We start from the raw sequence: 17,262 nt of genomic DNA on the forward strand, positions 1-17,262 counted from the left end.
TTTAGAGAAAAAAAACAGTCTTTGATAGGCAGTGTTTAGTACTTTACTGGGGCATGAGTAATGCTCCCCCCCTGTGCTCCAGTTGGGACACAAAAAAAAATGCTTCAGAAGAAAAAAACATGTTTTGGGTTGTTTTCAGAGGATAGGCAAACAGGATAAAGGCTTGTGAGACCAGACTCTTATGAGACCAGCTACTGCCTAATTAGGTTGTTTACAAAATTTTAGGAACTATGTTGCACTGAGGAATAAGGGAATCACTTTTTGGCATCAAGTGTCAGCAGTGTTTTGAGATCCCGTTTACTATTGAATTAATTTGGCAGCATAGTGGAGCCCTGGGCAGTATCTGGCATACTTTTATAGCCGTTTCAGTTCTGCCCAAAGGCATCAGCATAGCTTAGAGGAATGCATCACTTTTGGTAAATATCATTGCTGCCCTTCAAAGTGTTGCACAATGAAATGTAAAGAACAATCTTTTTATGGATGGGAGTGATGAAGGAAACATACGATGAGAACACATTTGGGGTGAAAGTGTCAAGGAGGTGTGATGGCATGAGAAAAGTCCAAAAGACAATAAAATAATGAGAAAAAAAGGAAAAAGTGAGTTTTGGAAAGAAAGTGAAGGGATGCCTATCTCACCTGATTACCCACTGTCCTTAGAAAGGGAAGGAGAGAAATGCCGAAGCAATGGATAGAAAAAAACATTCACTCATTAGAAGATTTCAGTGTTAAATGTGCATGCCCCCACTTCAGTGTTAATTCACACACAAATCTAAATGTTAGGCTTTTATACTGTCACATTAAAATAAAGGAATTAGTAGTAAAAGTATTAGAGAAGATTTAAAGCAATCCAAATAATGTTAAAATGTAAAGTTTTATAAAACCTGAAATAAAGTCTTACCATGGGTTTCTCTGTCTTGATGGACTTCACCTGCAGACATTCATCCTGTTTTGAGGTAGCGTGGTTGTACTCCCTTTGGTCCGTATACCCACCGAGGGGCAGTTGGCCTGGAGATCGGCCCTGACTGTTGGCTCCAGGCTCCCGAGGCTGGGGAGGAGGGCGTGGGTAATCTCCACGCTGTTTCTTGGTGACGTGCGCCTCGGGCCCATGCACCGTCTTAACGTGTTTGCGTAAGGAGCTGGGGTCCGTGTAACGTTTGGTGCAGCCTGGGATTTTGCACACGTACGGTTTCTAGAGATGACAGGAGCAGCGAGAAACGGGTCAAATACACCAATCAAACACCAAAATCAAGGTAACATGACCGTCTGAGAACGTATTTGCCAGTACCTCATTTGAGTGTGTGCGATTCTGATGTTTCGCTCGGTCTGACGCGTTGGAAAAGGCCTTGTTGCAGCCTTCATGTTCACACACATAAGGTTTCTCTCCTGTGTGGGATCGCAAGTGAGTCTTAAGATTTTCCAGACGGGAGTAGGCTTTGGCACAGCCTTCAAACTGCAGGAAGAGAGCGAGAGAGAGAGAGAAGAGGAGGGGGACATCACTCACACGTCCTATATTTTATTATCTGAACTTTGTGTTAGCAGGTTACACACAAAGTAACTTTTCATCTGCTGATACGTGAACTTGAACTGAATAGGAGTATCCTTACTGTGCACTTGTGTGGTTTTTCCCCAGTATGCCTGCGCATGTGGACCACCAGCATATACTGTGCCTTAAAGGGCTTCTGCTCTCTTGAGCATTCCTCCCACCGACATACGAACTCCTTCTTCTCCCCGTGAATGTGGTCATTGTTGATGTGCTAGAAAAAAAGATGAGAAAACTTTAATCAAAGCAACTCCTGCATTATTATAAGCAGTTGCTGCGACTTTACATATTAATTCAGGAAGAGCTGCAGCGAGTGCCATGTTATTTCGCCTTGAATTGATTTGTTATTCAGCTTGAGGAAGTTTATGCTCTGCAGCGTTAAGAAGCAAATAACACTTTCTTTCCTGTCTTTTCCTGTCTCTTTTCATGCGGTGTATTTAATTTCTTCCATCTTATTTGTCTTAACTCTATCCTTCCTTTTGCGGCTTTTGTGTTTCTCTCCCTAACTCTGTCGAAATCTGCAAAATGATTGGCAAAAAAAAAAAAAAAAAGAAGAAAAGAAAAAGCAAGCTTGTGAGTCTCAGTGTCCGATTTGAACAGGATTTTCAAATAAAACCCTGTCACTTCGCATCACATTGGCCCCTCACCCCTCCGTGACAAGTGCTGACAGTTGTGCTGCCGTGGCAACTTCCAATCTGAGGCTTAGGAAGAAGGGGAGGTGAGGAGATAGAGAGAGAAAATCAAAAGTTCAGTCAAGGCGCCTGAAAAGCGGAAGGCTTTACAACTCCAGCCAAGCATTATATCTGTGAACACCACCTTTCTCTTGCCTCATCCTCATCTCTCTTCCTTTTCTCTCTGTCTATTTTTTTTCTTTTCACACTAACTGTCTTGTAAAAACAGGGTAAGTGGTGGATGTTAACAGAGGAATGAAGGAGGTGAGGAGAAAAAAAACACACACACACACACATACAGACGTAGAGCCTCTGGGGATGAAGTCAACATCTGGCTCTCTTTCAGAGACAACAGTGTGTGGTGGCCTCTGAAGTGCCTCCCCGAGAGCAATTTAAACCCAGGGAGACAGACACAATATCCTGACCAAAAGAAACCAGTATTATTACATTCCTGAGCAGCGGAGAAGCCTTTTTTACCTTGGGGGTAAAATGCAGGGGGACGGATGGTAAGAGGAAAGAAGGGAAGGGGATAAATAGAGACTTGACACTGAACACTCTTAAATGTCTGGGGGGAAATGTGCTTTCTTTGAGCACTTACTCGTAAGATTGTTGCTATATAAAACATGCAGGACCAAAGCAAATGAAAAGTATCCAGGGTCAGATCCCCTCCAGGCATGTCACTGCCCTGACAATGGCGTCTTTGTACTTTCCAATGCCCCGCCTCTCGGCCAGATCATGACCCTGTGCACAACCATGACTGTGGCATCCACAAGAGCCCCAACTACCCTATTCTTAATGTTTCCTCTAGACATTTTGACCCCTAAACCTCTTCTAACTGAATAAAAACTGCAGTCACAAGTCAGCGCTGCAAGAAAGACACTGACACTAATATATAACCGCATAGGACCTCCATTATTCTCACTTGAAATTTTCTAATTTTAAAGTGACAAAACAAGACTAATTCCATGGTAGATGATTGGGGACTGGATGACCGCAGACGTAAGTAAAGTTTCCCCACGATTGATCTCCTCCTTCTCCTCGGTCAGAGCCTCAGAAAAACCTGACCAGTCTTCTCCTTTTCTTCCTCTCTGTGAGGGAATCCCTGTGGCAAGCGATCGGTCTGTTGTGAGCAGCGTTCAATATCTCCTGGCGTAGAGCGATGGGAGAGGGCCGCGGTGTTGGATCACGCTGGTGGCTGGCACAACACGAGTGTATGCGAACACACACACAAACACACACAGATACACACTCACACCGTATTTGTACAAATGAAGGAGGTCTTTGACGGGTGTGATGCATGAGCCTCTGAGCTGACAGAGAGGGGGACAGACACCACGGGGAGAGGGGCCGCCGAGGAACCTAATGGCATGATCTAATGGCAATTCTTATTGAATCAATAATCTCCATGCTGAGCAGACAGGCCCCGTTGGTCGGCTAAATCGACAAACAGGTGCTGATAGCGGCGGTGCGGCAGGTTATTCATCTTCCCCCTGCCAGCTTATCGGCCAACAACTGTAAAAACGCCACCAAGATGGATTTAGGAGGGAGTCGCACGACAGGGAGCGCCAGGCGCACGGACACAGGGGACACTGAAGCCATCTATGACGTATGAGAGGTACACACACACACGTACACACACATACTGTATACACACAGGTGCAGGCTCTGTTTTCTTGGTTAAGACCCCTGCTGCTTGGGTGTAAGGCAAAAAAACAACTAAACATAAATAGCACTAAAACACAAAAACAATTTTACACTTGGATTGTTTTTTTTATGTTTTCTACAAATAAAAAAACTCAAATTATTTTCTGTCCCTCCGTACCAACGCTCAAATCCACGCACTACTGTAATACACAGAATCCTATCATTTTTGTGCTCTTTCCCAGCATTTGCCCACTTCAGTATCCATCTCCATGTCTCCTTATCAAACTCTCTCTGGGACACAAACCTCATGCATTAGAATGCAAGCGTGCATGAAAAGAGGGCCTGTTTACAAGGCAATTTCACTAAGCTGTGGGACCCGCAACACCGTTTAGCTTTATCAAACACCGCCTAATAAATCATATGCTCTTTTGTGATGTCAGTTGCTGAAGTGCTTTGTGTGGAGAGAGAGGGGGGGGGGGGGGGGGAGAAGATGAAAAAAAAGAGCATGAAAAAAGGCAAAGAAGGGAGGGAAGGAGGGAGGGAGGAAGTAAAAGGGGTAAAGATTGAGCGAGGGAGGGAAGGAGGGAAGAAGAGAGTAAGTGAGTGAGCGAGCAGGGGGCAGGGAGCTAGAATTGGCATGTGTAATTCAGCACAGTCTTTTCATCTTAGAGTAAGATACTCTAGACAGATAAGGAGCCTAATCCTTCTCCTGATCAAAAAAAATCTGCATTTTACCAATTAAAGGCCTGCGCCAGCAGCCAGAGAGGGGGGCTGCCTTCAGACTGCGCCCGAGTTTATCTCCCTTTAACACCGGGGAAGCGAGCAGCAGCCGCCTCTACAAGGCTGCGCACAGGGAGACCCAGCTCCCCATCTAAGAACAAGGACATCACAGCGCCACCTATGCAGATGACCTGGAACAGAATAGTGACTGTGGAGGGTAAAAAAAAAGGCCTGATGAGCTGTGAGAACACACACATAGAAGACCACCAACCCAATCCCAGTCTGCAGCACCCTCCCAAATCCATCTGTTACCAACAGGCCTGTGATGACAGGACAGACTTCGGCTTTCCAAGCTGACAAGACAGAAACGGTTCAACCACTAAATATTATAAGCACACAAAATTGCAAATTTGTTTTCAGCTGTCTTAGTATAACCGTCAGATAAATAAACTTTAATATGGATACTGACAGAAAACACATGAATTTAATCACATTAATTAATTTCAGCAACTTTAATGCTGATTCACTCTAATGTGTATTTTTCAGATGACTTTTCCCCATAAACAACTAACTTCTAACACCACCTTCCTTTTTACTAAATACAATATAGCTTACACGCATTTTTTTTCTTTAAAAAAGGGGCAGTGAAAATATAGCCGCCTTGTAGATTTCTCAGTGGTGAAGTATCAGTAATAGATCAATGAGGAAATAATAAAAAGATTGTTGAGCGAGGCCACATTAGGGAGTTATGGGAGTGTGGGGTTGGCATCTCTGGCGACAAACTGGAGTGAAAAAAAAAGAAAAAAAAAGAGCCCACTTCAAGAGAGACATTAAAGAAGCCACCAGGCCTTATCTTTAAAAGTACTCCCTCCGAGGGGGAAAGAGGGGAGGGAGAGAAAATGAAAGAGAAAATGAGAGAGAGAGAGAGAGAGGTTTATGCCCTAAAATGGGGAAGCTAAAGAATTGTCGAGCCGAGCAAAGAGAGCGGGAGATGTTAGAGAGGTAGAGAGTTGAAATGTAATAAATGAAATAAATACAGCAAACTAAAATTGACACCCGCCTCGCTTTTGCTGACTGGGTAGGCCAGATAAGTGAGCTAAATTGCATAGATCTGATGTTTATCTTATCGCCTGCACCAAGAGCGCTTAAACGCAGATGATAAAGGAACGCTGTGGCATGTCATGGTGAGAGCATGTTTGAGAGTGTAAAAATATGCATCAAGAGCGTGGCAGGAGTGCTTTTGAACAAGGTGGAAAGCGATGAGGGTGGTGTGAAGGCTTAATTCTAAAATTAGGCCAACCACAAAGGAAAAAAAGGGGGATATTTGAATCAGTGCAGCCGTCACTTTTAATACTTCAAAAAGCCGTTTATATCATGACGTAGATTGTCAACACGGCAGTCAAATTTTTGCACCATATAACTCCACGTCATCGATTGTTTTGCTATATGAATGAATAAACTTTCAAAAGCAGACGGTTTAAAATGGTTACAACCAAGGAGAAACCGCTTTTTTTTTTTTTTTCTCATCATGTTTTCTCCCCAAAGCCATTTCAGAAGACAAGTACGGGGGAAGGGACGCTCCATTGTTTGGTTATATGGAAATCCCCCACCAACCCCACCCCTCCCGCCCCCTCGGAGTGTGTGAGGAGAGCCACTGTGGTCCAAATACTGTACTTATCCTATTACTGAAGGGGGGGGGGGGGGTGGGGGGGGTGCGGAGAGATAAGAGCATTTTCTCGTCCGCTCTGCTGAATTAGAGGGCAGGGATTCTGTAGGCGAAGACTTTTATTGGCATCTCGCTGCATATCTGCATGTGCATAGAAAATGAGAAATAAAATGCAATATCAGAAAGTCAAATGCCAGAAAAAAGAAGAAGAAGAAAGAAGAGAGAAAAAAAAACAATTCCAAGAGGGAAAAATGGAAAACTAATAAGGATTTTGTTGGTGTCTGTCTACATGGCACAATCTGATAATAGGTGCAGCTTGGCAAGGTTAGTGTGGATAGTATATGTAGAGGAATGAGAGGACATTGCTTTGTTCAGACGGCCACCTGGTGTGACTACAGTAGGGGGAGGATGTGAGCAAGCTTTTCCTCTATTAAGAAGCCATCCCCCACCTCCCCTCTCCTACCACCTTAACTCATCCCGCCCCTGAAACAGGGGCAAGAAGTTGTCAAGATCCTCAACCTTTGAGCCGAGCCCTTCAAACACGGGAGGCAGCCCATTCCGCGCTGAGGATATCAATTATAGATAGGGGTTACCACCGCAGCTAAGGATTGCAATGTCAAGACGGCAAATAGACAGCTGTGGAGAGCTGAGGATCTTTCTATCAGATGTGTGGTGATGTGTATTTCACGTGCACACATGTGTGTGTGTGTATATATGTGTGTGTACGCTCCTTGTTTACAGCATCATATTGGTGTATTTTCACCACTTCTCCAACTTCAGCCTGCTCTGTGTCTCGGATATCTGACGGCTGTGCAGCTCACAGGCCGCGTGAGAGCAGCAGAGCTAATAGCGTCAGTGTAAGTAGGCGCAGTGAGGGGCGACACAACCATAATGTCATTAATATTTAGCTTAACAGTGAACCCTCAGGCGCAGCGCGATGAGAGCCATCCATCTCCCGGGCTGTGTGAGAGAGTTCTGATAACAGGCGGGAGGAGAGCTGGTCCAGTGTAGTACACAAAGCTCGCATCATGACTCTGGGAGGCTTAACCCACCAAATCAGTTAGCACCGTTCAGCTGCGAGATGTGCTCTCCAGCTTTTGAGCCCATTACCACCGTCCCCTGGATCCAATCAGGAATCCGGCAGCAGTATCAGTCAGTGGCTGCAGTTCTGACTTTACTCTAGACTGCTAATGCACAGGCACGCAGGCAGGGGTTGTGGCCTGATAGGAGGTAATGTCCAAAAATTGTGCAGCTAGTGTAGTTGTTGCTGGGATCGACTGAGCTGAGAGGAAAGAAACTACTGGAGCAATCACAGTATGAAAAGCAAAACAGTAGCGGTTTCTGTTTGTGTTTTCTGAGCATCTATTTCAAATGATCTCACACTGTGGGCTCCAACACAGAAGATCGTCTCTTTCCTTCTTGTTAACACACACAGTTGAATCTCTCCTTAGTCACGTTTGAAAAAAAAGTGATAAATCTGCACTATGTTTCAAGTTAGAGTGCTCCTTTGTTACCCGTTACATCTTAAAAAACTTTCTAAAATCGTAAATAATTAACATAATACACCCAATTTAGTGACGCAGGCATTACAGGATTTCTGGGTATTGAAATTTCACAGCTGGAGCATTTGGAGCTGCCAATGTGTGGTAAATGCCTGGTGCAACTTTACACCAGCAATCATGTCTCAGCTGGAGTTAAGACTTAAGAAAAAGCAGCTTGTTCCACATTTTTGAAATTGTTTTGTGTGCTGCTAAATACTCACTTGCACTAGCTGCTCCTGCGTGTCAAATTCGCGGCAACAGTTCTCCCAGTGGCAGTTTGTCTCGTAAACCACCTCCGGCTCCTGTTTGCTCTCATCCTTGTCTCCTTCCTCCTTCACCATCGTCATGCCGTCAGGATGATCCTGAAGAAGAACAAGGAGGGAGAAAGTTATTGTATACAAAGTACAACCAGGCTCGACAGTGTCATGAGAATAAAATGCATGATGTGACTTTATATTAGGGATACGGATAAAACACCTAGAAACTAAGAAAGCAGAGGGAGCTCAGTAACATCAGTCCATCTAAACCTGTCATATAAATACTTTTTCCACAGGCCCGGCGGGTTCACATGAGAAGACGCAGCCAAAATTGATTTGGTAACAGGTCTCAGCTCCAATGCCCCTGTGAATCTGGCCTTTTTTGGCTGCCTGGGAAAGAAGTCTGGAGAGCGGAAATGTAAGCGCTGAAAGCCCCGCTCTGTATTTGGGGGTTGTTATACGACAGGACGGGGGCGAGTATTTAAGGAATCTAACCCCCTCTTCCTGCTCTAGGTTACTCTATTAGCCCAGACATATTTCACTGTCACAGTGAGGTGGCTGAGCAGAGCAGAGCCGGTGTGGGTTAATACAGGAGAGGTCCGGGACTTCCACCACACACACACCTCAGGCTGTATCTGCTGCGGCCCGACTGGAGGAACAGCCGAGTATCGACTCTCATAAAGGTTTTTCCTACACAGATTTCACTTCTTTCATTTTTCCAGCCACTTAAATATTTGATTAAACAAAAACAATTTCCTAGTAGTGTCCCAAAGATCAATGGATTGTTTGCTTCGGGAAAATGAGAGCAGGGTGGGAAACTAACACCAATAAAACAGCCAGTACAGGTAAATGCACAATGTGGCTGGTAAGCTTGTCTATTAGTGCAGCAACTTTGGCAGGTGATCACACACTATATGAGCTTCCTGATCAAATACAAAAAACCTGCTGGTGGATTCTGGGATTTAAACACCCAGTGATGAGTGTATTAATTTGCCTCATAACTAAAGAGCTTTATATTCTATATGCAGTCAGTCAGTCAGACATTGTTAACCCTTATATACTGTTCAGGTCAAATTTGACCCATTCTGACATTTGACAGCTGTAAAAACACCCCACATGTTGTTCTTTCATTCTGAAATTTGATTGCTTTTTCTAAAGTGGCCCAAAATGCACATTTTTGTAATTTTCAGTTTCAATAAAATAACATTTAAATCATTATTGCTATGTTATATTTCCATGTCTTATGTAAAATAGGACATGATATTGTGTGATAGTAGCTGTTTTTTCTCCTAAAATCAGTGGTGTAAAACCTAAAAAATATACTCTCTCTGCTCTCTGAAACATTAATAAAGGTTTAATCACACATTTATTGATCAGTCAGATTGGTTACTGATGCTTTCTAAACAGATCTGTGGTTCAAAATTTGGTTTTATGAGGGGTTTCTTAAACCGGCCAAAATGGACCCAGAACATAATGTGAGGGTGTATAATAATGAACAGTATGTAAGGTTTAATAAATATACAGTAGATCATCCTCACCTGTACGCTCACTGCTCCTGGGCTCGGCAACTCTTCCTCTGGTTTCATTTTGGAGCGTTTGTGGTGCATCGGGTCTCCTGTGCTGCTCACTGCAGATTCACTTGTTGGTTTGATCTGTGGAAACAGGAAATATTTGAGACCTTACAGCATCTGTTTCAGCCTTTTCAAGCTTCCTCTGGCATTGAGTTAACTATAAAGACAATTACTTTTTTTAATAATGATATTTCTTTTGTTATCCTCTGCAGTATTATTAAAAATGCATGTGATGCTTACAAGTCAATTAATCATTTACTTAATCAACCAGCAAAACAAACTATGGCTCCACTGTAATGATTTCTGTACCCTCAGTCCCAGCTTTTAACTGTGCAAATGAAAAACTATGCAATTCAATGCATCACATTAGCTAGCCTAATCATTGCAATTAAAACAAACCCATGAAGCAATTCAATGAACCATTTGCTGATCTCAATGGATGACCTGACTTTGGCCCTGGCTTAAATATGCCCTCAAGGGAATTATTGTTACATACCAGCTCACCAGCATTTAAAAAAAAAGAAGTAGTAGATTTTAGAACTTATGGAAAAAAAGGTTTTCAGATGTTCCCGATCGCTTCAGGAAAATGTTTACCTCCAAAATGTTGACAGGACACTCAAGAGTTGTAGCGATCCCCTCAGCTTCTACAACATGTAACACATTTGTCTTACTATCTTTACTAAGACATATGTGGTTCAGCTGTGGCCCCAAAGCAATATGTTTATTCAGGAGAAGGAAAAGGCAATTTTGGTGCACTCAATTTGAACCAAGCCTCATTCGCAGTAACGAAAAAATTGAGCGATGGGAAACAGCAGGGAGGACTGGTAATAAACATTGAATATTTACTTCAAATGTGGGCCCGCACATACAGTAAGGGTTGAGGAAGGAGAGAAAAAGCCCCTTTGGATCCATCCATCCATGTCAATATTCCCACTCTATATCCTTGTTCTCTCTCTAGTGATTAATGGAGTCAGCAGTGGGATTCTATGCTAACAAGCCCCTTGTTGTTTGCTGCAGGCACGATCTGGGCCGCGCTTGGCAGTCTAAAAACAAGAGACAAAACAAGTAGGAGGAAACTCCCAGGAGATGAGCATGTGGAGGGGGGGTCCTGCCTGTACCACGTTAGCTCGCTACATTTCGCAGAGATGCGGCTGGCATGCGACGGCGCTATCTATTACCCGTGATGATGAATCGCACAGGCGCCTGCTGCCGCTCTCACCTGTGAGGAGTCGTTGGAGACGGCCGAACGCTCGCTGGCGCTGAGCCCAGAGGGGGGGATGCCAGGTACGGGCCTCTGGGTGGCGAAGGCCGGCGTCGGGTGGATCAATGGCGGACTGTGGCCAAAGGCAGAGCCCACAATGCCTGGTTGGCGGCCAATGAGCTGCTGATGCACGTGCAAAGCCACCGGGGTCGGAGGATAGGCGAAGCTTAACGCTGGGCTGTAAAGAGAGGGAAAACAGGTTGTTTTTGGGTTACATATAAATCATTAAAAAAAATGGAAACTTTGCACTAAAACATCGGTTGCAACAGCAATGAGGCAAAAGGGGGGGAAACACAGTGAATAAATGGATTGTTCTGGATAGCTCCGCATCCCTGAGGACAATCTGACAGGAGATGGTATGGTAATGCTGGAACCACGGGGCTGGCGGCAAATCCTTGCCAATGAATGTTCAGCTTGTTAACACACAGTGAATTATCATGTGGTCTGTGTAAAGCAAAATGTCATTCTTCCACTGGGCAAATGATACAGTTGATAAATAATCTGGAGTGTATCGTAAAGCCTTGTAAATAAAGCAGAATTATGTCCTTGTTACTGCAACAGAGTTGTTTCCTCAGTGGTTTATTTTCCTTTAACCTGAGCTAACTTTGTTGATGCTGTGGTGTAAAGTTAAAAAAAAAAAAAAAATCCCAGAAGCCACCAAACCTCCTCTGGGGTCTCAAATAACCACAGGTGAACCACCGGATAAACACAGATCTGTGTGGCTCGACAGCAGCGGCCTCCATTCATCCTGAGCCCTGACGCTTCGCTCTCGCTGCGACCCATATGTCTGCTGATCTTATTACGAGCCGAGTGGAAATCAATGGACCGAGACACATTTGGGGGCCCATCCGCTTGTCATATCACTCATCAGTCTGTTGGCTCTGGCTATTTGGGCCCTGTCACTAGGACAGTGGCTGAGCGCACCGTGTGATTGATCAGGCTCTTCTTACAGATCGCTGATCAATGGCTGTGGGTGGGGCGATGGATCTTTTCTTTTCCCTTCCCTCTCTTTCTTTTCTTTTGCTTCCCTTCGCTCGCCCTCCGGTACTGGGGCGTGATGTATGTGAGGTTTCCATGAGGTGTAACTGGATGACTGACACGAGCCGCCGGGGAGGCAGGCTGACTGGCTGGCTGGGAGATCGTCACCCACATGGGGGTTTGACATGGACGACACTTTTTCGCTCCAACACACGCTTCCTTTCCCTCTTTTTCTGTCAGGTAAACATGCAAAACGCTGCGATGTAACTATGGTATCATACTAATATTGAGGGGAGACTCACAAGTTTTGCACTGCATTTATGCTGTATGAAAAACACCAGTCATTGATATGAGACAATCAGTTACAACATCACTCCCCCCCTCAGGGAGATCCTGCTTTTTGATGAATTATTGGCACATTAGTCCCTGAATGACCACCTTGAAAGAAACACAGTCAATCACAGCTTCTCTAACACATCCTGACACTATAAAAGTTATTTTTTCTAACTTTAAAAAAGGGCCGTTCAGCATTTTTATTGCTCTCACATGAAATTTAGCGACAGTTTGTTTCAGTTCTCTCCTGATGAAGCTCCATAAAACAATGGATCCTACAATTTCCATAATGCCACTTGATAACATCTGTCATTAGATCTCCCCTATTCCCTTAAAGCCAAAGCCTCCAGGTTGTCATGTTGTTTCAAGCCAAAGCCGAGATGACATTATCTCTTTGTCAAATTCCCTCATGAGCAACAGAAAAAGGCTGAGCTTCACTTTTTGCAGTGAGTAAACTTTAACTTCATGTGTGAAATGTGTGTAATGCACCTTTATCACAATAAATAACAACATTTATATAGACTTAAAAGGGCAAAAATGAGTCTTAAATGCAGGAAGAGACACTCTGCTCACTGGAAACCTTTATATCAAAGAGTATATTAACCTCTTACAAAGCTAAATGAGATATTCTTACTCTTATATTTGTAATAAATTAAATAAAACACACAGTTACTGTATGAGCACAAGCAATATCTGAATAGACATGGAAAATCACATAGCATATGGAGGAGGTATAGTGCAAAAAAAAAAACACCATAGCATTAGCACTTAGCACCTTAACATTGAATCAGGAGCTTTAAGAATAATGTATGCAGGATCATTTTCAAATCACAGTCTGCTACCTGATGGCTCCTGCAGAGAGGTGACCGTAGGAGCCGCTGGTGGACGAGCTGGAGCGAGAGTTGTTGAGCATGGTGACGAGAGAATTGGGCGAGTTGCGGATCATGGTCTGCAAGTCAAAGCTGTGCTCAGAGAGGGGCGAGATGGGCAGGGGGCGCTTCCTGCTGGGCCGTGATGGCAGCCTCGGGCTTGGGAAACGAGAGTCTGTCGGATAAGAGGAGAGAAGAGAAGAGGAGATTTTTTTTTTTTTTATGGAGTAAGGTACAAGAAAAGAACAAGTGAAAAATGCAACCTTCAAATGTCTGATAAAGCTGTAAATGAAACGTTCTCTGCTCCCTCATTCAACGCTTTCCGAAGAAGAGCGTCTGTTAAATTCTTAAAAATTTGTTACAGATCAAAAAAAAAAGAGCGTTCGCGGGTTTATACACTTTTTCCTGTTTGACTCCATCCAAACCCTAACCTAATCTAACCCTAACAGATGACATTTTTGTCAATCATCAGACAAAAGGCTCATCTGAATGAGTGTTCAGCTGTCACTTGATGCACTGCTTGCATTTCATCCATGAGAAAACATGCCTTTTATGTTGGAGAAATGCTCTGACTGTGTATGGTAATATTTAATCAAGTCCAATTTGACTCGTTATTCAAATGCAATCAGTGTTGACTGGAAATACTAAAAAGGGGGTTTGAAAAGGTAAAAGGCGGAAACGGCACAACCATTCTCTCTGCACATACAATGAGCCACGGGTAGAGATTAAAACATGACTTTTGTTGTCTTTTCACATGGAGATGTCACAAACAAGACAGGGAAAAACAGAGGGAGATGGAAGGAGGGGGAAAAAAGCACTGAGGGGATGTCGCGCTTTGTGCATGAACTGACACAATGACTTTGTGACTCAAGACTTGGAAATAAAACATTTTGAGTTATTTTATAAAGGCAGACAAAACCAGCTTACGCAGCCCCGATAACCCCCCTCTATATTTACGTCCCCCACAATCCATCCATCTCCCAAACGTAAATGCTCCGTCTCTCGTTTGACACATCCAACGATTACAGAACGCTCCATTCACATGGTAATCAGAGTGTGTGGATGTGAATGTGTGTGTGTGTGTGCGCCTCTGTGGCAGCAGCGGTGGTGTTCTGGCAACCACAGGCCTGAGTTTTCTGCTACAGCACGAAGCTGTATGGAGAGCAACACCCCCTTTACATTGTCATTGTATGGAAAATCTGTCTTTTTCATGTCTTAGTGAGGAGGGTGTATACACATACAAATCCCTGAGCGTACACAATCACTAAATACAATTCAGTCCCCTGTGGTTTGTCACGTGATGCTCTTGACATGTCTGCTTCACTGTTTCATTGAGCTTGAATCATATGTCTAATCCTTCTGCAAAAAAAAGGTGCTTTATCCTCCTGGATTGGTTAAAATAAAACCTTCTACATCCAAAATCTGACACACCTGGCACTTTTTTTTAACAAGTTGAATCTACAAGAGTGTGAGGGACAGCCTCCACTTGTGGTGAATTAGGAGAAGGGGGTACGGCTGAGGAGAGGGCCAGCGTCCCACCACTGCAAAGCCTCATGGGAGTGGTGTTTATTAATGCACAGCCCAAAATGATAAATCGGCCAACCGGGGGAGACAGAGAGAGGAGCGTCCCGGCTCGTAGCAGGACTGTCCCTCTAATTTCCTCTTGATTTATGGACGGGACGGATGGTTACGCGCCGCGTCATTAATTCTCACGGCTAGGGAGGGTTCAGACAGGCCGGACTGACGGTGTTAGAAATAAAAGCCGGTTCCAAAACTGGGGTTGAACATTTGCCGTCACACCTCGGGGGGCCACCTCACAGGGACGTTGTCACAGGAGAGGAGAGGCCTGTGGTGTAAATAGACTGTCCACATTTCTTTTTTTTCTTCTTTTTTTTGGTGCAACGGAGAAGTTTATTTAAGAAATATAAAGTAAAAACACTTCCGGACATGAAAAAATGGCAATAATCCTTTTTCTTATCATAAAATTATAATTACCTTTTAATACAAAGGAGATAAAACTACAATTACAGTTCAAAAAGTATAATGAATAACTAAAGTTAATTGGATTGTTCGTACAAAATGTGTTAAAAATGCTTAAACGATATTAAAAGTGAGCCCATTAATAAGAAAAACACCTTAATGGAGGAAAAATAGCACAGAAATTAGACTGAACTAAAAAAGACCACAAATACAGTCTTTAGTGTAGTGATCTATGAGAGCTATGGCACTAATTAGGCAGTAAGAATGTAGACAATAGCCCATTAAAGCGCAAATAGGCAGGACAGGCCCATTGTTTCATTAGCACAGCTCTCTCTGAAGGTAATTACACTGATGTGAAATAGACTAAAATAGCCGCAGTAACGTGGTAGCCCAGATTATCAGTAGAAGCCTCTTGATAGACTCTCCTCTTTGTATGTTTTTTTTTTCTTTTTCTTAAATCCAACAAAGCTTTAAAGTGTTAATTTTTTTTTTTTTCAGGGCGTTGGAACACACATTGTTGAAACATGAAGAGTTATTACCAGCAATGATCACAGGCGATTTTTTAAGTGAAGAGCGCCACATCTCCACTTAAATTTGGCCCTATTTGTTTTGTTTCAGTCTATTAATCTTAAAAAGTGACACAGAAGAAAGGATTTCTCCAGTGATGAATGGTGGGACATTCCAATTCCCACTTAATAGCAATTAATTTTCTGATACCCGCACAAGTTTGGCTAGTTTTAATTAGTTTGTTCTGAGGAATACGGGGGAACTTCACCCCGGATTTCCATGAAAGCGGCGTCTGCCTGACTAAATACATTCTCATCAAAGGAAACGGGGTGAGGCTGTCTGACCTTTCTAAGATTCAGTGTGCGTTTAATTTCCTATTTACACTTTAAAATAACTCATTAGCATAAGTCCTCTGCACACAGTCCTGAGACCAACACATTAAGACAATGGCTCATTTAAATCATGTCACAGCCGAGTTGCAGGTCCCTCCTCGCTGTGGTTGAGCTGTAGCTTCTGTAGCTATATTTAGTACAAGATAGGTGGATTGTGAAAGTGCAGTTTAAGGGTTGAATTCCCACTGGGGCCACCCATGCTTTAATGTGCAGGTATGCACTCGTAATACTTTGAGATGCGTGGATTTGGTAAGCGTCTTTTTTCAGGGCTCAATTTTAGTGAAAGTCAAGATTTTTGGATGTCTAGGTTTCCTAAAACATCATTTCATGAGCCAGATTTCAATGTGTAGCCTAGTTGGCACCTTCTACATACTAAAATATATAGCATTTATATGTAACCTAGATGTGTAAAAATGTTTCCACCATACTGAGCTTTGTTTTAATAAAGACACCTACACATTTACACACTTAATGGCACATATAAAAGCATTCATCCATGGATCTCTCATCTAAATTTGGTTATTTTTAATTTTTCTGAATAAAGTGTTGCCGTAGATTTGGAGAAATGTATCCTATTTTTTAAGATACATTAAAAAAATTAAAGACCTGTTTGATAATCTGAAAATTGCATGGTGACAAAGCTGACTATAAGTTTTAATAAGCTAGGAGATGCATGATTTCTGCAGCACAGCGACTATATGCAAAGCTGAATGATATAATTATATGATATTAATTCAACTTGGCTTTGGGAACTTGTATAAAAATTGTTGCTGAAAACTCCCATAAACTATAAATGTCTCATAAGAATTGCTGACCCTACGTCAGTTTTGGACCTCATTTCATTATATAATCATGTGTATGGAATATTGTGTAGCTTTGACTCCTGAGAGCTTCATGAGCCATTTATGACATCAATGCACACTTACTTTCCATCGCCTGCAGGTACTCCATGTGCAGAGCGCTGGCACTGGTAGCGCCGGCCGTGGACGCCACAGAGGGGAGCAGGTCGGCCGTGTAAGGGCTCCGGTGGCCTGCCAGCAGAGCCATTTGGTGGTAGTACTCAGCTGTGGTCAGACCTGTGTGAGGGGCTGGAGCAGCAAAGAGAGAGAGAGAGAGAGAGAGAGAGAGAGAGAGAGAGAGAGAGAGAGAGAGAGAGAGAGAGAGAGAGAGAGATGACCCGGTCAGCAAAGAGAAAAACCAAAACCAAAAGAGTGAAGGTGACAGATGAGGGAGATGGAGACGACGTTGAGGGTAGGGAGGGAGTATTTAAAGAAGAGCAAGGTAAGAACAGAAGGGAAAAAAATTAGGTAGTGAGGAAAACATGACAGGGGA

General features: G+C 43.3%; 1 protein-coding gene across 1 annotated transcript in view; it reads right to left on the bottom strand.

Moving 5' to 3' along the window:
- The window catches only part of gli3 (GLI family zinc finger 3), a 75,392-nt gene that overhangs the window by 3,618 nt on the left and 54,512 nt on the right, over positions 1 to 17,262 (bottom strand). Inside the window, exons 5-12 of the mRNA XM_062441152.1 lie at positions 16,857 to 17,018; positions 13,025 to 13,226; positions 10,830 to 11,049; positions 9,578 to 9,691; positions 8,004 to 8,144; positions 1,605 to 1,754; positions 1,286 to 1,450; positions 899 to 1,189 (exon numbers count right to left, since the gene is read on the bottom strand). Coding sequence (XP_062297136.1) covers positions 899 to 1,189; positions 1,286 to 1,450; positions 1,605 to 1,754; positions 8,004 to 8,144; positions 9,578 to 9,691; positions 10,830 to 11,049; positions 13,025 to 13,226; positions 16,857 to 17,018 — 1,445 coding nt within the window. The remainder of the gene's footprint in view (positions 1 to 898; positions 1,190 to 1,285; positions 1,451 to 1,604; positions 1,755 to 8,003; positions 8,145 to 9,577; positions 9,692 to 10,829; positions 11,050 to 13,024; positions 13,227 to 16,856; positions 17,019 to 17,262) is intronic.

The sequence above is a fragment of the Scomber scombrus genome, chromosome 20 (assembly GCF_963691925.1).
Source record: "Scomber scombrus chromosome 20, fScoSco1.1, whole genome shotgun sequence".
Classification (NCBI taxonomy): Eukaryota; Metazoa; Chordata; class Actinopteri; order Scombriformes; family Scombridae; genus Scomber; species Scomber scombrus.